Source organism: Microcebus murinus, chromosome 18 (assembly GCF_040939455.1).
Source record: "Microcebus murinus isolate Inina chromosome 18, M.murinus_Inina_mat1.0, whole genome shotgun sequence".
NCBI lineage: Eukaryota > Metazoa > Chordata > Mammalia > Primates > Cheirogaleidae > Microcebus > Microcebus murinus.
In genome coordinates this window covers 15950385-15978210 of record NC_134121.1, presented here as the reverse complement: position 1 = coordinate 15978210, position 27826 = coordinate 15950385, and the positions used below count along the sequence as shown (strand labels likewise).

At 49.4% G+C, this 27826-nt stretch overlaps 1 protein-coding gene across 1 annotated transcript; it reads left to right on the top strand.

Annotated features, from left to right (window-relative positions):
• Window positions 1-973: 973 nt before the first annotated feature.
• Window positions 974-26813, top strand: TRPV1 (transient receptor potential cation channel subfamily V member 1). The gene is made up of 15 exons (XM_012779310.3): window positions 974-1284; window positions 1972-2138; window positions 2213-2365; window positions 2930-3070; window positions 3203-3501; window positions 4269-4448; window positions 5750-5908; window positions 7815-7910; window positions 9639-9709; window positions 13818-13983; window positions 14390-14456; window positions 16966-17288; window positions 18218-18345; window positions 18730-18845; window positions 25877-26813. The coding sequence occupies exons 1-15, from the start codon at window positions 1001-1003 to the stop codon at window positions 26047-26049; spliced, it is 2523 nt and encodes an 840-aa protein (XP_012634764.2). The 5' UTR covers window positions 974-1000; the 3' UTR covers window positions 26050-26813.
• Window positions 26814-27826: the final 1013 nt, after the last annotated feature.

Genomic DNA, 27826 nt, shown 5'->3' with positions numbered 1-27826 from the left:
ATGGAGGAGGCGGTGTCACTGCTGGATCCCGAGGCAGCAGCATCTCAGAGGTGGATTTGGGCAAGGGCAGAAGCAGAAAAAAGCACCCCAGGTAGAGGCATCGTGGGACAAAGGCCACGAGATGGAATGGGTGGGATAGCCCTGGGCTCCAGGGATGGGGTGCACCCAGCCAGGTGGAGGGGACATAGGAAATACGGCTCGGAAGGGAGCAGAAAACAGTTCTAGCGCTTGTGTACGGCGACACGTGCTGCTCCAGCCGCCAGCCCGCCTCTAGGGGTTCAGGCTTAGAAGGCCCAACAGCCCCAAATCACTTAAAGCCTAAAAGTTCAGGGCCAGGATGCTTGAAATATACTAATTTCACCAACGTGATAAAAAGTGCAAGAAGAAAAGCCCACAACCCTGTGCAAACTGAATGGCTGCCAGTCGCAGAGCGAAGGCACGTGGCTGATGGCAGGTGGACACATGGCAGAGGAGGGCCCTGCAGGGCAGAGTGTGGGTGTGTTGGACTCAGCTGGTCACTGTGTGCAGAGGACACAGACTGCTCGGCTGTTCGGGGCTGAGCCATCCTCATTATGAGTTACTTCCTGAATGCAGCCAGCGACGGCCACCCCCATTGTTCCCCTTGTTCTGATCTTGGGAGGGAGGCAGAGTAGTGGTTATCATCCTCACTCTGCAGATGAGGCAACTGAGGCCCAGAGAAGGGGAGGGATCACTTTAACCTGTGTCCCCCAGAGTGTGCTGATGTCTGTGATCACGGGAACAGTCTGAGTACCGCTAGGCCGGCCGGTCCTCTGGGCCTCTGGGTGGGAGGTGCAGTCCTGAAAGCTTTAGTTCTGGGGGGTGAGAACAGCAGCCAGTTGGCCCTTGGGGTGCCCTGCTTCACCTCGCTCTTAGCAAGGAGGGCAGGTGGGGGCCAAGGGTGTAGTCCGTAAGTTGGGAACAAACGTGACTCCGTGGCTGCCCGCAGGCTGCATACTGGGCCACAGAGGATCCTGCAAGGATGAAGAAATGGGGTAGCTCAGACCTGGGGGAGTCTGAGGACCCACCCCAACAAGACTGCTGCCCAGAACCCCTGGATGGAGACCCTGACTCCAAGCCACCTCCAGCCAAGCCCCACTTTTCCATGGCCAAGAGGCGCGCCCGGCTCTTTGGGAAGGGCGACTCGGAGGAGAAGTCCTCCATGGATGGCTCTTATGAGGAAGGTGAGCTGGCCTCGTGCCCGACCATCACAGTCAGCCCGGTTGTCATCATCCAGAGGCATGGGGACGGCCCCACCTGTGCCAGGTGAGTCTGCATCTGGAGCCCCCTCCCTGAAGAACATGCCACATGGTGGTTGGCTTCTGGGCTAAAGTCATAGAGCCAGGGAGCTGGGGGGCCTTCGAGGTGGTCTGGTCCAGTGTCTGCACTCACACAACCTCACAGGTCACATGGTCACAGAGGCTGGTGTATACACTGACCCCAGATGCCAGCTGACCGCTCGGTGTCCAGGCCTGGAATGCTCACCAGCCCCAAACACTTGGACTTGAAGTGCAAAAGCTCAAGGCCGGGAGGCTTTTGGGCAGCGAGTATGAGACAGCGGGGCAGGGAGGGCCCACAGGCTGGCTGTCTTGGGGAGCCGAAGGACCCCTTTCCCTTAGCAGGGGCCAAACCCTTGCCTCCAGCCCCAGCCAGGGTATGGCCTCCTGAGCCCCAGCTCCCCGGCAGGCAGAGAAGCGAGGGCTCTGGGTGTAGGAGGTGTTGGTGGTGAAGACGTTCCAGATGGCATTTACAGACAGGGCACATAAGTGCCCCACGGTTCCCTGTTACATTGGCTTCCCGGAAAGTCACCTAGATTGAGGGGTGGCTTTTGTATCATGCTTTTCCCCCTTTTGGTCTGCCTTGGGGTTTAGCTGTGTTTCCCTGACAAGCTCTGAAGGCCGCAGGGCCGAGCCGAGACCAGGGCACGAGAGAAGGGTATTTTGTGGCCTGCAGGCAGCTGTCCCAGGACTCTGTCACTGCCGGCGCCGAGAAGACCCTCAAGCTCTATGATCGCAGGAAGATCTTTGAAGCCGTTGCTCAGAATAACTGCCAGGAGCTGGAGAGCCTGCTCCTCTTCCTGCAGAAGAGCAAGAAGCAGCTCACCGACAGCGAGTTCAAAGGTGTCCCTGGGAGCGCTGGGTTCCTGGGAGGGCCGCGGCCCCAGCCCTGCGCTGACCCTCCCTTTGTCGTTCAGACCCCGAGACAGGGAAGACGTGTCTGCTGAAAGCCGTGCTCAACCTGCACGAGGGGCAGAACGACACCATCCCCCTGCTGCTGGAGGTCGCCCGGCAGACGGACAGCCTGAAGGAGTTTGTCAACGCCTGCTACACGGACAGCTACTATAAGGGTGGGAGGGCGGCAGGGGTCAGGGCCGGGTGTGGCTCAGCTGCCAGGAAGCAGGAGGGCATGGTCCTGCGAGGGACCTCCTTTCTGCTCTGAGTTCCCTCCTCCTTGTCCCTGTGTTGGTGGCTCCTGGTCCTGGGGGTCCCTGCCTCCCCCATCTGCTGGTTGGGTTTCTCCTGGTTCTGATGGTCCCTGCCTTCCTCATTTGCAGTCTCCTCCCTTGGCCTGTGAGGTCCCTGCGTCCCCCTATCAGCTTGGTGGTCCCTCCCCTGGAAGTCACGGCCTCTGGCCTCTCTGCTACTGTCCTTTGCAAAATTCCTGGGCTACTCTGACTCCTCTGCCTTCCAATCTGGTATCCTCTCTTCCTAGGGTCTCCATTCCTGCCTCAGGACCTCCCAGGGCCCCCCCTGGGGGATCCTGGCCTGGCCCCCTGCATGGGGGTCAGCCAGGTGCTTTCTGCCTAGTTCCTCCTGTCGCAGCTGCTGCCTCCCCAGGCCCTCCCCCAGCACCTGTCCAGGCAACCCCACAGGACTGTGACCACACAGCCAGCGCCGTGTGTCCTCTGTAGGCCAGACGGCGCTGCACATTGCCATCGAGAGGCGGAACATGGCGCTGGTGACCCTCCTGGTGGAGAATGGAGCAGACGTCCAGGCTGCGGCCAACGGAGATTTCTTTAAGAACACCAAAGGGCGGCCCGGCTTCTACTTCGGTAGGGAGACCATGCGGCAGACACTTGGCTTTTTGGCTTTTGCTAAAGGGGAGATTTGGGGCAGAGGCAGAGGGAGCTGGAGGCCTGGAGGTCCACTCCCGAGGCCCACCCTGAGGCCCGTGTTGGCTGCAGGTGAGCTGCCCCTCTCCCTGGCCGCGTGCACCAACCAGCTGGCCATCGTGAAGTTCCTGCTGCAGAACTCCTGGCAGCCAGCTGACATCAGCGCCCGGGACTCGGGGGGCAACACGGTGCTGCACGCCCTGGTGGAGGTGGCCGACAACACGGTCGACAACACCAAGTTTGTGACAACCATGTACAACGACATTCTGATCCTGGGGGCCAAACTCCACCCCACGCTGAAGCTGGAGGAGATCACCAACAAGAAGGGCATGACTCCGCTGGCCCTGGCCGCCGGCAGCGGGAAGATCGGGGTAGGAGGGGGCTTCGGCCCAGGCTGGGAGTGCCACTTGAGACGGTGTTGCGGGAGAGGGCCGCCCGCCTCACTATGGGTGCCTGGCATCGCTGCCACATGCATGCGGGACTCCAATTCTGTCACACCAGCTCAGAGGTCTGTTAGACTAAGTCAGAGGACAGGACTTCTGATTCCCAGCCCTGAGCACTGGCAGTTAGATACGGGGTGCGGGTGGGCTGCTGGGGCCTGGGGCGGCAGGGAGTGAGGCCTAGGGTGAAACAGAAAAAGAAGTTGCTGGTGTTTGTCCGTGGCAGGCAGGAATTTTGGGTGATAGGGAGGTCCTAAGGGGAGAGGGTGGGGTAGGGCAGGCCTAGGTGAAATCAGGCGCCACAGGAGGCTGATGTTGGGGTTGGGGCTGCTGGGAATTGGAGGGGAGGGGGCATCTCAGGCCCAGGGGGTTTGGAAGCCTGTCCCTGCTCAGATGAGCCCCTTAGGATGAGGAGCCTGGCTTTATGATGTCGGTTTCATGTCTCAGATTTTCTGTTTATGTCCTCCTGGCTTGAGGTTTTCTAGAACGGACACCACCGTCCATCGCTGTGAGATGGTAGAGCTAGGGGCCCTGGTGTGATGGGCTGCATGTGGCTGCAGGTGGAGTTGGAGGCAGCGGTGGGTTGATGCTGGTGGTGGGCAGGAGGGGGTAGGGGCTTACCTGGGGAGGGGCTGGGAAGCAGAGATTTGGCTGGGCCCCAGGCTGGCCTCTAGCAGGCTCCCGTTCCCCGGCGGCAGGTCTTGGCCTACATTCTCCAGAGGGAGATCCAGGAGCCCGAGTGCAGGCACCTGTCCAGGAAGTTCACCGAGTGGGCCTACGGGCCTGTGCACTCCTCCCTCTACGACCTGTCCTGCATCGACACCTGCGAGAAGAACTCGGTGCTGGAGGTGATCGCCTACAGCAGCAGTGAGACCCCCGTGAGTGGCAGGGCTGGGACACAGCCGGGGAGGAGTTCAGGGCCACCACACTCCAGCCCCAGCCCCTGGCCTGGCTCCCCCGTCTCCTCCCATCAGTGCAAACCTACTGCCCGGGCCAGGTCCTGCGGCGTCCTCTTCCCTTTCATCCCCACTGAATGGTTTCCCTAAGCAGACCGACAGCATGTGATTATGGCCCCACAAAGATGGAAACATCTCAGAGGTACATAGACAAAACGGACCCTCCTTACAATGGCATTTAAAAATGTGTAATTTCATTTTGTTTACAGAAGCGGGATCATGCTATACGTAATGTTGAACAACCTGGTTTGTCACTTAATGGCATGTCTTGTAGGAAGTTTTATATCAGTACAATAGGTCTGCCCCATCAAAAAGTTGCCACACAGGATTCCATAGTAGGGATGGGGAGTAAGTGTCACAGGTTGACATTTGGGTTATTTCCAGTTTTTTGCTACTACAATACTGCAGGCCACTCAGCATGGGTTTGGGAGTTTTTCAAGGAAGGCTACCTGGAATTGGAACAGCTAAATCAAAAAGTATGTTCACTTAATATTCAAATGCTACTGAATGGACGCACAGGCTACCCAGTGGGCACGACTTTGCCCATGGCCGTGCCAACCTGGATATTAGCAATCGTTTTGGAAAACTAGTTTAAATCAACAGAGCCAAAAATGCTATCTCATTAATGTCTTAATTCTCGTTTTCTTGATCGCTGTGAGGCTGAGCATTTATTCGTGTTTTTTGATCTTTTGTACTTCTTTGGTAGATTTCCTATTCGTTGTCCTGTGGGACTTCTCCTGGGACGGTTTGTCTCATGGTGTTTGGTTGTAGATGCTGTCGTTACAGAGTGGATTTATCCTTCCTCTATGGCATATGTTGCAAATATTCTCTTTTCTCCCAGTCTGCCAGGCTCTTCCCTGCCTGCCCTCAGCCCCTCCCGCGTAGCCTCACGCCAGAGCCGGCTTCTTGGGCAGGAACAAGGAGGCAGGCTCTCAGAAGGGAGTTACTGGAGACAGTGGGCCTAGCGTGTGGGCCCTTCTGTGAGCACTTGGGGCTTGTCCAATTCCCCCCATTCACTGTGCCCAAAGGGACACTTAAGCCAAGAGGGTGGGTCGCTCAGCGATTCGCCGCAGAGCTGGCTCAGACCCCCTGCGTGGGCCGAGGCATGGGCAGGCAGGGACCATCCTGGTGACGAGGGTGTGGGCAGCGCCACGGGCTGGGGTGGGCGTGTAAGGTGGTTGCTGGCGGGGGGAGCGAGCCTCACTTCTCTTTGTTCCCTCTAGAATCGCCACGACATGCTCTTGGTGGAGCCGCTGAACCGGCTCCTGCAGGACAAGTGGGACAGATTTGTCAAGCGCATATTCTACTTCAACTTCTCCGCCTACTGCTTGTACATGATCATCTTCACCGTGGTCGCCTACCACAGGCCTGTGGACGGCTTGGTGCGGCCAGAGGCTGAGCCCTCGGTCAGGGGTTGAGGGGCGGGGGTGTGGAATTCCCATAAGCCCCACTGGATCCCAGGCCCAGGCCCTGCCCTGGACTTTTCCCCGGCTTGCTGGAGCTACGGAAAGATCACCTGGACAGCCTGGTGTCCCTGTGCTCAGCGTCCCTCTCAGGCTGTCCTGGTGACGGTCCTCAGCCCCTTTCCTTTAGCCTGGAGGTCTGGGGAGGCTGATGGCGTGGTCACGGAGGTCCCTGGTGGCAGAGGGGAGTACTTGGTTAGAAAGCATGCAGGAATTAGGCCACAGGAAGCAGCTGGCCCCTGGCCTGGGTGTCCGCAGGGACATGGGATGGTATAGGCCCCGAGCCTGCCACCATCTTGCTGGCCTGCCCTCTTTTATTCACTTGCTTGCTCATTACGCAGTCTATGGACCTATACTTCTGAGCACTCCTTCTGTGCCAGGTCCTGGGCCATCCGTAACATCAGCCTAAGACCAGAATTTTTCCTCTGCCAGGAGCCATGGACTCTGTGGAATTCCTGAATTGGGTCCTTCTCATTCCAGACCCTGGGCACTTAACTTGCTGCCTTTATTCACAGGGCATTGTGCTTGTAAATTTGGTTTAAAAAACTCCACTTCCTAGTTAGGTAAAACCTGATTTCTATTCACCTATTTTTTTTTTTTTTTTTTTGAGACAGAGTCTCGCTTTGTTGCCTAGGCTAGAGTGAGTGCCATGGCGTCAGCCTAGCTCACAGCAACCTCAAACTCCTGGGCTCAAGCGATCCTACTGCCTCAGCCTCCCAAGTAGCTGGGACTACAGGCATTCGCCACCATGCCCGGCTAATTTTTTTTATATATATTAGTTGGCCAATTAGTTTCTTTCTATTTATAGTAGAGACGGGGTCTCGCTCTTGCTCAGGCTGGTTTCGAACTCCCGACCTCGAGCAATCCACCTGCCTCAGCCTCCCAGAGAGCTAGGATTACAGGCGTGAGCCACCGCGCCCGGCTTATTCACCTATTAAGACCATAGAATGACTTCATTTTTTTTTTGAGACAGAATCTCACTCTGTTGTCCCGGCCAGAGTGCCGTGGTGTCAGCCTAGCTCACAGCAACCTCAAACTCCTGGCTCAAGGGATCCTCCTGCCTCAGCCTCCCGAGTAGCTGGGACTACAGGCATGCGCCACCATGCCCAGCTAATTTTTTCTCTATATTTTTAGTTGGCCAATTAATGTCTTTCTATTTTAGTAGAGACAGGGTCTCACTCTTGCTCAGGCTGGTTTTGAACTCCTGACATTGAGTGATCCTCCCGCCTCGGCCTCCCAGAGCACTAGGATTACAGAGAATGACTTCATTTTAACAGAAAAAAGAAATGTGCTAATAAGACAAGTCCGTGAACTAGTGCTTAGGAAACATTGATAGGAAGCTGAAAGGAAACCCACCTCAAAAATGGTGGCTGACACACAAGGACAATGCCTGCATGTGTGTGTGGGATCGTCTCTTCCTCCATTGTCCATTAGGGTCCCTGACACTCCTGGGGTAGCAGGTGCTCACGTGGGCTGTGGGGGCAGCAGGATGCCTATGGCAGTGGGACTGTGCCTCCACCTCCACCTTGTCCCAGCCTTGCTCCCACCCAAGGGGAGCTCTGGGCCTGCGGGGACATTGCCTGGGAGCAGCACCGTGTTGCAAGGACATTCGGCCTATCACCTGGAGGCTGCCACTTTGAGGAATTAGGCCCCAGAGAGGGGCCTCCTTGCAAGTGTCCCTATAAAAATGCACAGTCTCTCTCCTGATGAAGGCTGTGCCTTCTGGGCAGGGGCTGGGTGCGAGTCACGGGGCTTGGTACCTGGTAAATGTTTGTTGAATGAATGAATTAGTGAATGGCGTCACCCACTTCTCTGCATCTCACAGCCTCCGTTTAAGGTGAGAAACACCGTTGAAGACTACTTCCGAGTCACTGGAGAAATCCTGTCTGTGGCAGGGGGAGTCTACTTTTTTTTCCGAGGGGTAAGCACTCCTTCCCACTCTGTGAGTCTCCGTTGCCACCGAAACAAAAAGCTAAGAGAAGCACTCACTTTTTTATTCATCAGACACACAGAAATCATAGGTGAGGTAGTATAGGTATGGCTTTTGCAAGGAAGATGACGTAAAATCCCAAACAGTGGCCCGCATTCAAAGACAAGATTGCGGCTACATTAGATCAATAGCCAAGGATTGTGCATGTATGACTTTTCAGTTAAAATAAGATGATTATTCATTTTATTTTAGGCATTCACAGCTGGTGTGTGTGTGTGTGTGGGGGGGTCTGCCCAGGGCATGACCACAGGCCCAGGGTAATCAAGCTTGCAAATAGGCAGGGCTCTTCCCAGTGAGCCTGCCATATATAATTGTAGAAGCAGAGTGGAAGCCTCTTAAGGGATCACCACTGGTAGTTGTTTCATTAATCAAAATAGTCTGGCCGGGTGCGGTGGCTCACGCCTGTAATCCTAGCACTCTGGGAGGCCGAGGTGGGCAGATTGCTCGAGGTCACGAGTTCAAAACCAGCCTGAGCAAGAGCGAGACCCCATCTCTATCTCTACTATAAATAGAAAGGAATTTATTGGCCAACTAAAAAATATATAGAAAAAAATTAGCAGGGCCTGGTGGCGCATGCCTGTAGTCCCAGCTACTCGGGAGGCTGAGGCAGGAGGATTGCTTGAGCCCAGGAGATTGAGGTTGCTGTGAGCTAGGCTGACTCCATGGCACTCACTCTAGCCTGGGCAACAAAGTGAGACTCTGTCTCAAAAATAAAAAAGTCTGTTAAAGCTCAGAACAATGAAGGAAATCTACATGTATACTGGAATCATTTTATTTCCACAGAAATCATTTTATTTTAATTGAAAACTCATACATGCATGATCCTTGGCCATTTTCTAATGTAGGAGCAGTCTTATCTTTGTGGGACCACTGTTTGGAATTTTACATCACCTCTCTTGCAAAAACCACACCCATGATATATCATCTATAATTTCTAGTTTCAGCTTCTTAAGGAGGAACTAGAACTTAGACGTGTACAAAGAGACCTGAATGCAGAATTTGAGATAATTGTGATTATTCAAACTCCCAATCTTTTGGGTTTAAGCTATGCCCATTTTTTTTTTTACTTACCTTTATGGAGTCTTTCCAAGTCACTGAACTTTGTCTTCACAGAAACAACTGTCTTTTTTTTTTTCCACACTTATAATTTATGTTATAATAAAGTACAATGCCATAAAAGCACTCCTGGCAGAGGCAGGACTGACCCGCGGGAGGGAGCAGAGGCCTGTGGGTGTCCTGGCTAGGACCTCACAACGGTTTGTCTTGTGAGTGAGTTCAGTGGAGGCTGGTTAAGAGAACTTTTACTCTAAATGCTTATTTAAAATTAAGAAGAAGAAAAAAGCACCTATTCAAAAGAAGAAAAAAATTGCCCAATCCCATCATTTATTCATAGCAATTAATAACATTTTGGTGATTTTCTTTCCTGACTTTATTTCTAGGTATAGTTGTAAATCCACTCTGTATTTTAAAAACATCTCTGCTGACTGCGTCACCTGACATCACCCCATTGGCCTGACCTGTTTCCCTCTTTTCGTAATCTCTGCTTCAGCGCACGCCGCTGCCCCATGGTGGCGCTGTTTAGAAGAAGCACGTCTGGGTGCTTACCATTTGGCTACAGCTAACAATTCCTGGGCTTTGACTCGGTCTGTTTACCTGCAGATTCAGTATTTCCTGCAGAGGCGGCCATCCATGAAGGCCTTGTTCGTGGACAGCTACAGCGAGATGCTTTTGTAAGTGACACTTTGATCCTTGTACCTCCTTTGGCCCGGTCCTGAGGAGAGGGCAATCAGTTCTTACTCATTCTCTCACTTGCGCCGGGCCCAGCACACAGTAGGCCCTCGGTGAACATGGTGAAGGAATGATGGAAGGCATTCGGTAAGCATTTGTTGGATGAATGAGTACTGAGGGTCTACGCTGTGCCAGACATGTACCTGGTGCTGGGGATTGACAAATTGTGCCCTGGGCTCATGTGCCGTAGAGCACGAGTTAGATCTGCCCTTGTTCACCTTTCCATCCGTTTGTCCATCCATCTGCCATTTACTGGTTGGCACTGGGGTACTGAGATGAAGTAGACATGGCCTCTGCCTTCAAGGAATTTCCAATCTTTACGGCAGGGTTCCTCAAGCTTGGTACTACTGACACTTTAGACTGGATAATTCTTAGTTGTGGTGGTGGAGGGGCTGCCCTGTGCATTGTAGAATATTTAGTGGCAACCCCGGCGTCTACTCCTCGATGCCTGTAGCTCTCCCCATCACTTAGTCTTGACAATCAAAAATGTCTCCAGGTATTGCCAAAGGCCCCCAGCCTGGGGAGGGGATGTCAAAATCACTCCTGATTGAGAACTACTGCTTCAGGAGGAAACAGATAAGCAAAAACAGTTATAAAACCATGTGGATGTTACGGGAACCCCCTTCCTTCAGAAAATGAGCTGGAATCTTATTATGTGGTTGTGGAATGATTTTTTGTTTTAATCAGTATTCAGTATTCACATTCTTATGCCTCTGTGAATATTTACAGTCGAGCTTCACAATATTCTATAATATTTCTTTTCTTTTTTTGTTTCTTCTGAAGTTAATAATTACCTTGTTTTTCACTTGTTTAGTTTTCTCTGTGGCCATTGCTAATTCTTCCCACACCTCCCCAAATCTCTCAGTGTAATTTCCCCCAAAATCAAAAACATAAATTACATTATCAGGTTTTCCCCCACCCCTTTTTTTTCTTGAGGGATTTCTTCCTCGAGCCCCATCTTCTCTTTCTAACTGGGCTAGTTGTTCTCCAGGTCTGCTGCTTAGCTGTCATACTGGGACTTCTCTTTGCTGCCAGCCTTGGAATTCTCATTGCTTTCCCCCCAGGTTAGAGTTCATATCTCTCTCTCGTATCTTCCTCTTTCTTGGTTTTCCCCCTTGTTTTATTTGAGCACATCCTTCAGTATTTTCATCTGGTGAAAAAAGAGGGTATAATGGTAGAGGGCAGGGTGATGACAGCTTTCAGTGTGCCTGAATCGTAAGTCACATTGCTCCAATGTGTACAGGCATCATTCCTTCACTAACGTCTTGGAGATCCCTTTCACTTTTCTCCTGAGTTGGATCTCTTATTTTCTGAACCCAATATTTTCCTCTTTCCTGGTTTACTTCTTTATTTTGGGGAGAACATCTTGAACCAAAGAGAGAAGACACATGGTGAGGAAGAGGGGAGTAAAATTTTCTTTAAATCTTGTATGTCTGAGAATCTCTCTGTTACAGCATCACATTCAGTTGATAGTTTGGTTGGGTATTAAAATTCTTTAGACAACTGAAAGATATTTCTCCATTGTTTGTTGGCTTCCAATATTATGGATGAAACCACTCTGATTCTGGTTCCTCTTTTAAGATCTGTTTTGATTTTTTCTCTTTGTATCTTCTTTTTTATTTATTTATTTATTTATTTATTTATTTATTTTTTGTTAAGGTTGTTTGTTTGTTTTTGAGACTGAGTCTCACTTTGTTGCCCAGGCTAGAGTGAGTGCTGTGGCGTCAGCCTAGCTCACAGCAACCTCAAACACCTGGGCTCAAGCGATTCTCCTGCCTCAGCCTCCCAAGCAGCTGGGACCACAGGCATGTGTCACCATGCCCGGCTAATGTTTCCATAATATGTATTAGTTGGCCAGTTAATTTCTTTTTTTGTTTATAGTAGAGACAGAGTCTCGCTCTTTCTTGCTCAGGCTGGTTTCGAACTCCCGACCTCGAGCAATCCACCCGCCTCGGCCTCCCAGAGTGCTAGGATTACAGGCGTGAGCCACTGCGCCTGGCCTCTTTGTATCTTCTTTACGTCCCTAGTGTTCTGAAACTTAATGATGCATTTTTATATAGGTTTGTTTTTATCCAATCTTCAGAGCATTTAGTGGGCTCTTTCAACCTGAAAATTTATGTTCTTTATCTTGGGATATTTTCTTGAATTATTTCTTGATTATCTCTCCTAGAAATCCTATGATTTGTATATTGAACCTCCTGAACTAGCCCTGAACTAGTTTTCTTATATTTTCTCACTTGTGTTCTATCTCTTTATATTTATCTTTATGTTTTGGGAGGTTCAAATTAACTTTAATTTCTAACCTTTCTATTGAGTTTATCATTTTTAAGATCATGTTTTTTAAATTTCTAAATGCTTTAAAAAATTCTCTTCATTCCTTATTTTTAGTTCTCTATTTTTGTTTCATGGATACAATATCTTCTTTTGTCTCTCTGAGAATATTAAGACAGATTTTCAGAAGTTTTTCTTCTTTTCACATAGTTTTTCTGTTCTCCAAGTTGTTGTTTCCCATTTGTTTGTTTGTTTTTTCTCTTTTGTGTTAGAGCCCTCACCTCAGAATATCTGGGAATCCTTGGCATCTGCTTATGATTGGAGTGGAGGACTGAGAAGCTGGCTGGAAGATCCAAATGTGTGGATGGGGCTTATCAATTTTGGGCTTCACTGTAGGCTGATCTAGATAAACCATTTATTGGATATTAATAATTCCTGAAGTCAGTCTATCAGGGTCTTTCTTCTTGGGGTCATCAGATTTCACAGAGAGCATTTTCTCAATCTTCTACTTGGAGAGGAGACATCTGGTTGCCAGCTTTCTGAGAGATGAATTAAGAAAGAGGGTTTTCTGGAATCTGGATTGTATACAATCACACAATCTCCCTAGTTTTGGGCAAAATACCAATACTTTCAATGGTTCTGGATGAACCTACATCCAAAGATCCTCTGTTTTGTCTACTTCAGAGACAAGAGCTCTGTTTTTCCTTATTTCAGGTCCTTCATTGCATCCCCTCTGGGGGGTCCTTTTGAAGTTCCTTGATTCCAAGAATCGATTCTCAGCTTTCCTCCATGCTGGCTTCAGATTTGGCTTTCTTGGATCTACTAAGTCACTTTCCATTGTTCGCTGCTTTCCAACTCGCCAAATTTATATGGGGGGACCCCATTTGTTGCCAAAGACAATCTTTTACCAATTCAACTGATAGCAGTTCTCATTTTGGCCAGGGGTTCCACAAATGCTGAGCAATGCTTTTTCATTGCAGCAGAATTAGAAAACAGACTCTAATTGAGCCAGTTTATTGACACCAGTTTTCAACAGACTCTCAGCAGCACAGTGTTGGCTCCTTGCTGGGTTCTGTCACACAAATGGGAGGCAAGGTGGTCAGTATGCTCTACCGTGTAAATGCAGCCAGGGGGGTTTTCTGGAGGAGGCCACAGTGGACAAGGGGCCACGGAGCAGCCCCTGTCATAGGACCATCCAGCTGCCCTCTCCCCATCCAGGGCTCCTACTTGGATACCCTCCATTGGACTAAGGGGCTGAGGGACATTTTCCCTCGTTCTGCTCTTTTTGAGGGCACGACCAGCAGACACCCCCTGTGGTTTTTCAGGAGAGCATGGGCTTCCCTCCTCACTGGCCTAGGGCTCCCAGGTTATCTGATGTCCAGTGAGGCTCTTATTCCTGGGGACTGGACAGGAAGGTTGTTGGGGCTAAAGCAGTGTTTCCCAGCCTTTTAAAATTATTGCCTTTTTAGATATGTTTTTCTAATCCCCCCTTGAAATTTTAATGCCATAAGTATACTATATTTCTTTTATATTTAAATCTGTGCTTTATGCATAAAAGGAATAAGATTGGGTACCTGTCCTGAGCCAATTTTTGCCCCCTGGGTGTGAGGTTGCTCCCACAAGGAGCCTCTGCTACCTGGGCAAAAGGTGGCAGGACAGCCTGGTTCTAGCTACTACCATGGACTACAGGTGGGCCTCTGAGGAGATGCCCAAGCATCCTGGGGGGCACCAGGCCTCCCGGGTGCCCAGAGCCAGAGCTTCCTGTCCCTCCACCCTCAGCTTTGTACAGTCCGTGTTCATGCTGGCGACCGTGGTGCTGTACTTCAGCCACCGCAAGGAGTACGTGGCTTCCATGGTGTTCTCCCTGGCCTTGGGCTGGATCAACATGCTCTACTACACCCGCGGCTTCCAGCAGATGGGCATCTACGCCGTCATGATTGAGAAGGTGGGTGCCCTGTGCCCCAGTGGGGGCCCCTCAGAGCCCCGCTTGCCCTAGGGGTGTGTGAGATTGTCCCACAAGCTCTGTCCCCGCTCTCTGTATTGTCAGGGGAGGTTTTGGCTTAGCTCCCAGCCCATTCCCTAAGATCCAAGCAATCTAGTCTTGATCCAGGTGTAGGGGGGTCCCCTGAGACTGATCCCTCTGCATACCAGCCCCGCCCCCACTCCTGCCCAGAACAAAGGCTGTGGGGGGAGGTGTGGATGACTCCCTCATGACACCTGAGCTGAAAACCACCAACCTAAACTCTCCTGCATGTTCCCCTGATCAACTCCAGGCTGATGCTGTCCTGGTCCTTCCCTCAGCTCCTCCCTGGGCCTAGCCTTGGCTCTGATATCCCTGCTCTCTCCTGCAGATGATCCTGAGGGACCTGTGTCGTTTCATGTTTGTCTACATCGTTTTCTTGTTCGGGTTTTCCACAGGTAACGGGCTTGGGCAGGGCTGGTGGGAGGGTGGGGCTCCTGCTCCCCTCGAATATCAAGGAATTCAGAATATCAAGGAAATAATGTGTGTCTTTCCTGAGGACCCTGCCAGGGGCCGGGTGAGGGGGAGCCAGGTGGGGTAGGCAGGTGCCTGTCTGCAGGTGACACGCACTTGCAGAGTGGATGGACAAAGGACACACCAAGTGACCCTGAGAACTTGGAAATGTGATTCATAAAATGTTTTAAGTAACTTTGCAGGTAGGAACTGCTGCTCGCCTGAAGTATAGCTGCATTTTGGCTCAGGTTTTAAAAAATCTTTTTATTTCTACATTATTTCAGGCTTACTGGAAGTTGTAAGAATAGTACAAATAATTTCTCCATACTCTTTACCCAGATTCTCCAAATTTTACCACGTTTTTATCACTTTCTCTCCTCCTACACACACATGCACACACGTGTATCTTGCACTTTAAAAAGACTGAGAGTAGGCCGGGCGCTGTGGCTCACGCCTGTAATCCTAGCTCTTGGGAGGCCGAGGCGGGCGGATTGCTCAAGGTCAGGAGTTCAAAACCAGCCTGAGCAAGAGCGAGACCCCGTCTCTACTATAAATAGAAAGAAATTAATTGGCCAACTGATATATATATAAAAAAATTAGCCGGGCATGGTGGCGCATGCCTGTAGTCCCAGCTACCCGGGAGGCTGAGGCAGAAGGATCACTCGAGCCCAGGAGTTTGAGGTTGCTGTGAGCTAGGACGCCACGGCACTCACTCTAGCCTGGGCAACAAAGCGAGACTCTGTCTCAAAAAAAAAAAAAAAAAAAAAAAAGACTGAGAGTAAGTTGCAAACATGAAACACTAGATACTTCACAGTTTATTTCCTAAAAGAAAGAACATTCTGTTATGTAAACACAGTACAACGATCAAAATCATGAAAGTAACATCAATACATACTCTTAGCTAATCTATAGCCCTTCCTCGAATTCCACCAATTGTCCTAATAATCATGTCTTTTACAGAAAATGAACATCCTGGAGCAGGTGTTACATCCTGTTGCCACGCCCCTCTGGTCTCCTTTACTCTAGAGCAGTTCCTCTGTCTTTGTCTTTTGTGACCTTAGCATTTTTAATGAGTAAAGGCCAGTTGTTTTGTGCAGTGTTTCTCAATCTGGGTATGCCTGATGTACCCTCACGACTATATTCGGGTATGCATTTTTAGCCAGAATATCAAGGAAATAATGTGTGTCTTCTTCAGTGCATTTTATCAGGAGTCACAAGAGGTCTGTTTGTGTCATGTCTGGTGAGGTTGACTTTGATGACTTGGTTTTGGTGGATCTGCCAGATTTTTCCATTGTAAAGTTGCTATCTTTCCCTTTGTAATTGATAAGTCATTTGCGAGGAGATGGTTTGAGACTACGTAAATATCCTGTCTCTCATTCAGACTTTCACCCAATAGTGAGAGCATCCATTGATCCATCCATTGAGTCCTACTGAATCACTTAATCCGATGATGGTGGCTGAATGCTGATTTTGTGACTCCATTGTTCCTTCCACATTATTGGCTGACATTCTATTAGGAGGAAGAGCCTTCCATCCCCCTATATCTATTTACATATTTGTATCAGAATGGCCTCATGGATTGTTTTTTCCCCCTCCATGGATTTCCACTTTGTTAAATGGGTTATCATCTTTACTATCATCATTTATTTTGATGCTCAAGTTGTCTGAGATTTAGTCATTGGAAGCCCCCTCAGGCTGGCTCCTGTGCTCTTTGGACACATCCACAACATTTTTTGAGGACACAACTCTGCTTTGATCCTCATCCAAGTCCTTCAGTAACATGGTTCACATGGTGCACCCTCCCCTATCCCCACACTGCGGTTTGTTTTGGAATCTCTGTCTTGGAGGGGTGGGCAGCTGTGACCAGGAGGGACCTGGTAGGTGTGGGCTCTGGCACCTGGATCTGAAGATGCTGCATATCAGTGGGGACTTGGCCAAGGGGGTTAGTGGATACCGATACTACCATGGTGCACAACTTCTACAGAAGATCTCAGACTCTGGGCTATACTTCCTCCAAAAGAGTGCAGAATGTGGGAATAGACCATTCTGCTTCGAGTTACTCAGAATCCATGGCTCTGGAATGGACCTCTAAGGGACACAGGCAGGCAGAGTGTGACTGACAAAGTGGGTATGGAGCCAGGGCTGACATGGAAGGTTAAGCATGTTGTGCGTTGCACAAAAGTGGCTGTATTCATATTGTATATAGAGATTTGTATATTTATTTTAACATTTTTTCTAGCAGATGATGATAAAGTTCTTATAACAAAACAGTGTATTATGACAACTCTTTGATAGTTTTCAAGAAGGGGTGCTTTAAAAAATTCCCACAAAAGCACCACTTGACTGAGCATCATGCCTGCTGCAGACCCATCCTGGGGTAGTGGGGATGGATGTCAGGGCGCCTGGGGTCTTGGCTTTCATCCAGCTGCACGCCTCCCTCCCTGTGCCCCATAGCGGTGGTGACACTGATCGAGGACGGGAAGAACAGCTCCGTGTCGACTGAGTCCACATCACACAAGGGGCGGGGGCACAGCTGCAGGCCATCCGACAGCTCCTACAACAGCCTATACTCCACGTGTCTGGAGCTGTTCAAGTTCACCATCGGCATGGGCGACCTGGAGTTCACCGAGAACTACGACTTCAAGGCTGTCTTCATCATCCTGCTACTGGCCTACGTGATTCTCACCTACATCCTCCTGCTCAACATGCTCATCGCCCTCATGGGCGAGACCGTCAACAAGATCGCGCAGGAGAGCAAGAACATCTGGAAGCTGCAGGTGGGCCGGTTGGTGGGGCGAGCAGCCAGGAGGGTGCCGGCTGCTCTGTCTGCCGCCCTGCACAGCTGGGGAGGGGGCAGGAAGCCCGGCCACGCCCAGGAATCAATCAGGCGCTAGCATCTCCCTCAGGGGACTCCCTTCCAGCAGGTTCCCCTGCCACCGTCATCTGCTCAGTGCCAGATTAGGTCAGATGGCATTCACAGACACTGCGCTTGCCTGTGGGCTGGGTGGTCCCACGGGGAAGGAGATGGGGGCTACCATGTCCAGAGTAGGCTCCAGGGACCAGACTCAGGGGAGCAGATAATATGGGGCAGGGCCCTGACAGCCACCTCTCTGTGCCACATGGGCCATTTCTACCTCCCCAGCTAACGACAATAAAAGTATCATTCTCATTAAGTAGCACGTGCTCTATGACAGGTACCGTTCGAAGTGTCTTACCCGATCTCACTTAATCCTTGCAACAGTCCAATGAAGTAGATTCTATCACTATCCCGTTTTTGGATAAAGACACTGAGGCATGGAGGGTTTAGGTGTCTGTATTCAAGGCTGCACAGCTGGTATGCAGCAGAACCAGGACCTGGCCCAGGTGGTCCCACTTTAAGGCCCTGCTCTTAACTGCTGCCCTATGTTGTCCCTTGCAAGCTCCTCAGGGAAGGGGCTGGGACACTCCATGTCCCTCTTCAAGCTGCCCTGCCCAGAACCGGCAGGCACCAGCTGTGCCTGGGTGGATCCGAGGCTGGACAGGCTGTGCTCCTTTCATGGAGTGTGTCCCCACCAGGCAAACCTAGGGCAGAGGGCATTGGAGGTCCAGCTCGGAGGCGTCTGGGGCTGGGAGAGACCTTGGTGGGGCTGGTCCTGGCAGCCAGCACCAGCAGCCAGCGTTGCCCCCGCACGAGCCCTCGGCCCCTGCCTGTCCTGTCGTCCCGTAGAGAGCCATCACCATCCTGGACACGGAGAAGAGCTTCCTGAAGTGCATGCGGAAGGCCTTCCGCTCGGGCAAGCTGCTGCAGGTGGGGTACACACCCGATGGCAAGGACGACTACAGGTGGTGTTTCAGGTAAGGCCCACGCAGGAGTCCAAGCCTGGAGAGCTCCGGGGCTCAGCTGTGGGCACCGGGGACCCACCTTGCATCTCGGCTGGCGGGACGCAGACATTAAATATTGGAAAATTTGAGGCGTCCAGAAAGGGTCACCTAGTGAGTGGGGTCAGAACCAGGAACCAAATATTTAAAGTCCCCTGGCCTCAATGTGTGGTCAGAGGACACATCTTCAGCGGTGGTGTCCAAAAAGCAAGGCCCTGTCTGCCCTTCCCCGCCAGCCGGGCCTCCATCCTGCTCTGTGGGCTTCTGAGGATTGGCCCGTGGGGCTGAGCCCTGGGCCTGGGACGCGGGGCATGGCTCCCAGCCCGCTAGCTCCCTGCTCCCCGTCCCCTCACCCTGCAGAGTGGATGAGGTGAACTGGACCACCTGGAATACCAACGTGGGCATCATCAACGAAGACCCGGGCAACTGCGAGGGCGTGAAGCGCACCCTCAGCTTCTCCCTGCGGCCAGGCAGAGGTGAGGCGTGAGGGGCGGGTGCCGTGGCACGGAGGCTGGTGGCCTGAGGTTGGGCAGGTGGCACCTCGTGGATCCCCCACTCCTTGCAGGCTTCCTCACGCCCCATCCCCGCCCCTACCCCAGGGCTCCGTCACAGCCCCTGATGGCAGCCATGTGCACACACTCAGTCACGGGCACTCGCGTGTGCCTTGCAGGTGTCGGCGTGGCTGACGGCTCAGCAAGCCCGTGCCAGCCACTGTGCCAGCAGCTGGCCCAGGCTCCTGTCCCCAGTGCCCCAGGGGAGGCAGCTCAGCCCACATGCAGACACCTGGGGTGGCCAGCTCACCCCGGCTGCCCTGCCTCCCCCGCCTGTCCCCCACACCCCACGAGTGCACGTCACATCATGGCTCTGGGAGGCCACATGGACGCGAACAGGCACGTGTGAACTCTGACCTCTCATGGACACGTCCAGACAAGGTGGGGGGGGCGGGGAGGGGGAGAGGAAAATGACCACCAGAAAGAAAGTCATTTAACAGTTATTGGTAAACATTTAACCATAAACATTGAATTAAAAAGTCTAGAGAACATTTATTTAAAATGAAGTAAACAGTTTATACTGAACAAATTTTGAATTATACTTACAACTGTACACTAATTCTTTATTTTTGGTTTTTAAAACAATTGTGGTAAAATATATATCACATGAAATTTGTCATTTTAACCATTTTTAAGTATATAATTCAATGGCATCAAGTACATCGACATTGTTGTGCAGCCTTCACCACTATTCCCAGAACTTTCTCATCATCCTAAACTGACACTCGGTACCCACTAAGCAGTAAGTCTCCATTCCCCCTTCCCCTCAGCCCCTGGTAACTTCTATTCTGTTTTTGGTCTCTATGAATTTGTCTGTTCTAGGTACCTCATATTGGTGGAATCGTGAAATGTTTGTCCTTTTGTGTCTGACTGCATAATATTCCATTGCGTGGATAGAGCACATTTTTTTTTCTGCATATTTTGGGGGTACAGATTTTAAGGTTTCAATAAATGCCCATTCCCCCTCCCCCCACAAGTCTGAGTCTCCAGCATGACCATCCCCCAGATGGTGCACATCTCATTCATTATATATGTATATACCCGCCCCCCTATCCCCTCCCACCCCAATACCCTATTATGGTAGAACCTATGTGTCCACTTAGGTGCTGATTAGAGCACATTTTGTTTATCCATTCATCTGTTGATTGACATTTGGGTTGTTTCTGCCTTTTTGGCTATTGTGAATAATGCTATGAGCACTGGTGTACAAGATACTGCTTGATTCCCTGCATTCAGTGATTTTGGGTCTATACCCAGGAGTTGAATTGCTGGATCATAGGATAATTCTGTTTAACTTTTTGAAGAACTGTCAAATTGTTCTCCAAAGCAGCCGCGTCATTTTACATTTCCACCATCAATGCACAAGAGTTCTAATTTTTCCACATCCTCACCAACACTTGTTCTTTTTTTTTTTCATTCTTTCTTGCTTTTTTTTTTTTTTTTTTTTGAGACAGAGTCTCACTTTGTTGTCCAGGCTAGAGTGAGTGCTGTGGCGTCAGCCTAGCTCACAGCAACCTCAAACTCCTGGGCTCAAGCGATCCTCCTGCCTCAGCCTCCCGAGTAGCTGGGACTACAGGCATGCGCCACCATGCCCGGCTAATTTTTTATATATATATCAGTTGGCCAATTAATTTCTTTCTATTTATAGTAGAGACGGGGTCTCGCTCTTGCTCAGGCTGGTTTTGAACTCCTGACCTTGAGCAATCCGCCCGCCTCGGCCTCCCAAGAGCTAGGATTACAGGCGTGAGCCACAGCGCCCGGCCTTGCTTTTTTTTTTAAATTAAAAACATCCTAGTGGGTGTGAAGTGGTACTATATCTCATTGTGGTTTTGATTTGCATTTCGCCAAGTGATAGTGGGTATCTTATCATGCACATATTTGCTATTTGTAGATATTCTTTGGAGAAATAGTTATTCAAGCTCCTTGTCTGTTTTAAATTTGGCAATTTATTTGTAGCTGAGTTGTAGGAGTTCTTTATATATTCTGGGTATTAATCCTTTATCAGATGTATGATTTGCAATATTTTCTTCTATTCTGTGGGTTGTCTTTGCGCTCTTTTGAGGGAGTTCTATGATGCACAAAGTTTTTAATTTTGATGCATTCCAATTTACCTAATATTTTCTTTTGTTGCCTGTTATTTTGGTGTCATATCCAAAAAATCACTGCCAAATTAAATGTCATGAAGATTTCCTCCTATGTTGTTTCCTACGAGTTTTATAGCTTTAGCTCCCTACCATTTTAAAGTTGCTTTTTTCTTGATTTGGCAGTTTCTTGGTTACTGTTAAACTTGAATCCTTTTCCAGAGTTCTGACAAAGTTGGATATGAAGTTTCTGCTTGGTTTTTTTGATGTTTTTGTGGAGAAATGGGTATTTGGAACTATCTACTTTGCCATTTTGCTGATGTCACTCTTGAACTAATTCTTTTTTTTTTGAGACAGAGTCTCACTTTGTTGTCCAGGCTAGAGTGAGTGCTGTGGCGTCAGCCTAGCTCACAGCAACCTCAATCTCCTGGGCTCAAGCCATCTTCCTGCCTCAGCCTCCAGAGTAGCTGGGACTACAGGCATGTGCCACCATGCCTGGCTAATTTTTTCTAAATATTTTTAGTTGTCCAGCTAATTTCTTTATTTTAATTAATTAATTCAGCTAATTAATTTCTTTTATGTTTAGTAGAGACGAGGTCTCGCTCTTGCTCAGGCTGGTCTCGAACTCCTGAGCTCAAATGATCCGCCTGCCTCAGCCTCCCAGAGTGCTGGGATTACAGGCGTGAGCCACCGCGCCCAGCCTGAACTAATTCTTGAACAAAGAATGAATCAAATGTTAATAGTTGTTTTTTGCTTTTTTTTGGCACGGTGGGGGAAGGGACATAATTTTTCAGACCGATTAACCTGATATTATGATACTCCACCTTTCATATTTAATACTGCTTCCTAGAGAGGATCTTTTTTATATTTTACAAACTTTTAAAAATCATCTTTATTGAGATGTATTAAATAATTTACATATAAAATGAACATATTTTAAATGTGCAGTTTTATAAATTTTTACAAATGTACATGCTCAACCACCACCCAACTCAAGATATAGAACATTTCCATTTTGCAGGAAAGTACCTTGTGACCCTTGGTAGCCAATTTGACTCCCCCATCCCAGGCCATTATTTGTTTAACTGCTATCACTATAGATTTATTTTACATCAGCTTTTGTTTATTTGAAAAGGTCTGTTTTACCCTCATGTTTGTTTCATTGGATATAGAGTTCTGGGTTAGCAGCTGTTGTTTTTGTTGTTGTTGTTGTTTGTTTGTTTGTTTTTAATTTCAACACGTTCTGTTTCTCCATTGTCTCCTGGCCTCCCTTGTTTCTGAAGACAAGTCATCATTATTTGCACTGTTGTTCTCCTGTATGTAAGGTATCTTTTCTTCCTTTGGCTGCTTTCAAAATATTCTGTTTTATGGTTTTCAGCAGTTTGACTAAGGTGTGAAGGTATGACTAGGTATGAATTTCTTTGTTTTTATCCTGCTTGGGGTTTGCTGAAATTCTTGGATCTATACATCAATATGTTTAATTAAATTTGGAAAGCTATATATATATGTTGCTTCATTCTCCCTATTTTCTCCTTTTGGGACTCCAATTACATATATGTTAGACCATCTGATACTATCCCATAGGTCTCTGAGGCTTTGTTCATTTTTCCTCAAACTTTTTTCTCTATTTCTCAAATTTGATAATTTTTTTTTGATCTGTCTTCAAGTTCACTGACCCTTTTCTTAGCCATCTTCAAATTGCTGTTAAGCCCACCTACCAAATTTTACACTTGAGGTATTGTGCTTTTTGATTCTAGAATTTCTATTTGGTTCTTTTTTATGTTTTCCATTTCTCTGCTGAGATTCCCTAGCTGATTCCTCATTAAGACCATATTTTCTTTTAGTCTTTTGAACATACTTATAATAGCTGCTTTATTTTTTATTTTTATTTTCATAACTTGTTTCTGTTGATTTTTTTTTTTGTTGTAAATCTTTCCCAAGACACTTTCAGATTTAAAAATAAATAAAGTTGGTATTACAGGTGCTGGTCAACCTTCTTGTGCCCTTGTACCTCAGCCTCTGGGGTAAAGGTGAATATCCAGGTTAATGCAGCAGTATCTTTGCCAGGAATAATAGCTGCTTTAAATTCTCTGTCTGTTAAATCCAACATCTGGGCTGTCTTAGAGTCAGTGTCTATTGATTGCTATTTTTCCTGACTATGGGTCACATAGTTTCTTTGCATATTTAGTATTTTTAAATCATAGTATTTTAAAATAGTATACTGGGTATTGTAGATAATACACTGTAGAGACTCTGGATTCTGTTACCTTCCTTTAAAGAATATTGAATTTTTGTTCAGTTGGCAGTTCAGTTACTGATGAAATCACCTTGAACTTGTGTAGGCTTAGCTTTAAACTTCATTATGGCAGGCCCGTGAACACCCTAAGGCATTTTCCAAGCACATAAAACTTGGGGGACACAATCTCCAAACTCTGTCTCCACTGAGGATCTTGCCTGGGCTTGGTTTTAGGTTTTGTTGGAGTAGGTCTTGAGTAGGCCTTGCTCTAGGGCATGATCCTTACTCTAGGGTGTGGTTCTCACTCCTAAGTGGGGTCTTTCTAGTATCTTACCTTGATCCTCAGAGTGTTTAAAGGGTGTTAAGGAGGTCTCTCCACTCTGGCTGGGCTAGACCTCCAATATCCCCCAATACTGCTCACCCCTTCATGTCTCTGTCCCACTTTCAACCCCATAGCAGCCACTTTCTAATAATCCTCCTGCAGTCTCACCGTGAACAAGCACAGCCCAGCTCTTGGCCAAGGACTTGTGGGGAATCTGCTTGCCCCAAAGATTTCTGGGCTTCTACTCCCATAACTCCTTCTTCCTCTTCTCCTGTGCTCAGCCCCATGCATTCTGCCTGCTTCAGCTGCCCAACACTCTGGTTTCTTTCTCCTCAGTTCAAAGGCAATTCCATGCTCTGCTTGGACTGCAGCTCACTGTGCTGTAGTTGGGAAAATTACCCTGAAACTGAAAGTCAGGGTGATCACAGGGCTCACCTGGTGAATTTCACTCTGGGAGGGGGGTGCAGTTTTTCGCCATCTGTTGTCCTCTGCCTAAAAACATTTGCTGCGTGTATTTTGCCTAGTTTTATAGTTGTTGATAGCAGGATGGCTGGCTCAGTACTAGATTTTCCATTATAGCTGGAAGTGAAAGTCTGTTTTTATCAAAGGCTCATAAAACTGGAAAACTGCTCAAGGTATTCACCCATTTTTCCACAGGCTTCCTGCACACCTGGGATTTTTCTATGAGTCTAATTAGAAGCACTCCCTGTGTTGCATCATAATACTTGTAGATTATCTCTCCTTCAGTAGTTAACTGGTCTAACTTTTCCAGAGAGGTATTTGAAGATGGCGTTGCATGTGATTTAAGCAGTTTTCTCATGTCAATCTCATAGATTTCATGAAATCCCACATCTTTTTCAAGGTTTGCTGTTTCACTTTGCAGTTGATTTGTATTATGTTTGCATGACATTGTTGGCAGTTCACAACAACACGTACATTCACTGTGATATTACTAAAGACATTGAGCCAGTTGCTCAACACACCCATCCATGTTAATTGGGTCAGGGATGGAGGATGGTTGGAGGTTGTCTGATTTCAGGCTTATAATTAATTAGTGAATATTGCCTGAGGATCTTGCTTTCTTACTCGACTTTGTAACAGTAGAAACTCCAGTAATGAATAGTCAGATAACTCAGAGGACAAGGACCTCTCCTGTCCCCACCAAACACTGTGTGTGATTGGAAAGGGGGTAGGGGGATGCGTGAGAGAAAGGCCAGGGGAGAAAAGGTTAGTAGAAGAGGGAGTGGGAGGATGTGAAGCTGTCCAGGCATCAGAACTGTGGGACGTGGGCACCAGATGTCCTGTGCTGACTCTGAGAGCCCTTGAACCAGGGCTAGGCCACGTAGTCCCTGAGGCTGGGTGTCAAACACCCGGCCAGCCAGTAGACAGTGTCCCAGCTGGCCTGTGTCCCCACAGAGCCCTCCTGCTACTATGCCCGGGTTCCCAGAGGGCTGGTCCTTCAGCGATTGGAGCTTGGTGTCAGACAGGCCAGTGTCCGCCTGCTGGGCTGGGGAAACACCAGGACCTGCAGAATTCAGCTAGAGTAGTCACGACGGGACCAGCCTCTGGCATTGTGGTGCCTTTGGGATGTGGCCAGTGTTGGACACCAGCAGAGGGGCGGAGGCTGGGAGGTTGTGCGTTTAGGCTGGTTTTCCAGAGAGATCTGACTCAAGGTGGCCCACCAGAGGGCTTGGCTGACCAGGGCTGTGGCAAATAGAAGGGGAGCACACACAGCCTTCCCACTTGGCTGCCACCTGTCTGAGGTGGCCAGAGGCCAGAGGTGACTCCGGGGAAGACAATTGGGTTTTCCTCAGGAGCTTCCTGGGATTTCAGACCACACTTGATGTCCCCATGCGAGACTCAGTGTCCCTTTGCTGTGTCCCAAGGGTGGCATTGTTCCCAATCTGCTATGCCCTGGTGGGGCCTGGACCCCACATCCGTATTCTTTGGCTGGTGTTCATCACCCCGACCTGGATCGGTGTGGAGCCACTCACAGGGCAGGCCCGTCGCTGCTCTGTGGAGAACTCCTCTGCCTCCCGCTCGGGCAGGGAGGAAATGGAGGCCGAGAGAGGCAAGCGATGGACTCTCTTGAGGTCACAAACAAGTCAGGGTGGGATAGAGGAAGAGAATTTAAGGGGCCAGCAGGGTGAGTGAGGCTCCTTGAAAAGCCGAGGGAAGAGGACATTGCTGGGATCCCGGTACCTCAGGAAGCTCTCGCAGCCCGGGGCCTCCTTTTGTCTGGAGACTTGTGAGGCCGGCAGGTAAATGTTTGTTTGTTTTGCTGCCTCCAAGGTAGTGATGGTATTTTACCGTTCAGCTTCAGGGAGAAACTGGAAGAACTTTGCCTTGGTTCCCCTTTTAAGAGACGCAAGTACCCGGGACAGACACTCTGCCCAGCCTGAGGAAGTGCACCTGAGGCAGTTTGCGGGGTCCCTTAAGCCAGAGGACGCCGAGGTCTTCAAGAATCCGGCTGCTTCCGGAGAGAAGTGAGGACCGCACTCGGGGTGCTCTGGGCGCTGGGCCCTCGGAGACCCCGCTACCGTGGGGGGCTGTCGGGGAGCGCCCGTGCTCTGTCAGCCGCCTGGCCCGCTCCGTGCCTGCCCAGAACTTCCCTGCCTAAGACCGCACGGGACAAGCTGTGAGAAGCATTGTCGGGCGCACTGGAAGAGACGCGCCTCCAGCCATCACTGTCCCCGCGTGAATCTCCCAACAGGAAGTGACCTGGCTTTCGAGTTTCTACTCGCTTTATTAAACAGTGTGAATGGCATACCTCTCCTGGGACACACAGGTTAGGCCCTTGTTTTTTTTTTTTTATTTTATTTTATATGACTGGGAGCAAAAGTAAATGAAGACCAGGAAAACACCCTGGAGAAGAAAAATCTCCCTGTGATATAAAATGCCGAAGCCCTTCCTCCCTGCATTGCGCTTACTGTCTCATCTGCCCAGGGTGGTCAGGCGGGTGATGTCGTTTCCTCCCCAGAGAAGGCGGGAGAGGCTAGTCCCATTCCCAGCTCTGGCAGAACCAGGTTGTGGCAGGAGTGGCTTCATCCTTCTGTGTGATGTATCACAGTCTCCAACTTAGTAGTTCTATTGCGGTCCAGATAAAGAGCACAGAACCACATCCCAAAGCCACATGGTGAGAAGTTTTCAATGATCTTCCATTTGTAGGGACCCCAGTCCTGCTCCCCTGCCGTGGTACGTGCTTCTACCCTCATTCATCCTGTCATCCATCAAATAAATAAAGACATACATGTATATCATATGAAGTGTGACGTTTGTACTAGTCACTGGGCTGGCATAGCTAATTGACTCTGTGCAGTCTGTGCATGTGTGTGTACATGCATGTGTGTCTGTGTACACTACCCCCTATGGCTAGGAGCACATGTATGTGTGCATGTGTGTGGATGCACATGTGTGTGCATGGCATGTGTGTGTGTATGCTCTACCACACATGGCTAGGAGCCTCTGGTCACCCTTTTGTTGTTACTCATGGGTGAGGGCACTCCTTCACATATACACCTATTATAGTCAGCAAACTATGGCCCCCAGGCCCAATCCAGCCTGCCACCTTATTTTGTAAATAAACTTTTATTGAAACACAGCTGCACCCATCTTTTACATATTGCCCATGGCTGCATTTGTAGCATAATGCAGAGTTGAGTAGTTGCAACAGAGATTCAATAGCTCGCAAAACCTATAATATTTACTGTGTTGCCCTTTACAGAAAAGTTTGCTGACCCTTCGTTTATGGATAGAACTTAAGAAACAAACGGTTTAGAAGAGAGGTCGGTCCCAGGCACGGGCCGGTTCTCTCAGTGTGTGTGGAGTGTGCAATGAGCTGCCTGGGCATGGAATTGTCGGATGTCGGTTCACGAAAGGATGGATAACTTTAGCTTTGGTCCTACTGTAAGATGTGTTTCTGGAGGAAATAGTGGGGCCCGCTTTCCTGTTCTCTACCATGGCGTCTGCCTCCACGTGGGAGGCTGGACGGAGGAGCCAAGGACTGGCCCGCCAGGGGCCCGCGTGGGCAGCGAGTGACAGACTGACCACGGCAAGTGAGTGTAGAGGAGGAATGCGGACAGCTGGGGCGAGGCGAATGTTTATGAAAGTGCTTGATGTGTGTGTCCTGCAAGCCTCATAACAGCTTGTGAAGAAGCTATTATTAGTCACATTTTATAGATGAGAAAATCAAGGCCCCGACAGTTCATAAGGTCACGCAGCCAGTAAATAGCATCGCCTGGTTCTGACCCCTGCCAGTCTGACTCCA

What these genes read in the sequence shown, in the direction of transcription:
- TRPV1 (XM_012779310.3), top strand. Translation starts at nt 1,001, where the DNA reads ATGAAGAAATGGGGTAGCTCAGACCTGGGGGAGTCTGAGGACCCACCC. An exon ending in ACAGCAGCAGTGAGACCCCC is followed by an intron (nt 4,449 to 5,749) that starts GTGAGTGGCAGG and finishes TGTTCCCTCTAG; the next exon opens with AATCGCCACGACATGCTCTT. An exon ending in TCTACTTTTTTTTCCGAGGG is followed by an intron (nt 7,911 to 9,638) that starts GTAAGCACTCCT and finishes GTTTACCTGCAG; the next exon opens with ATTCAGTATTTCCTGCAGAG.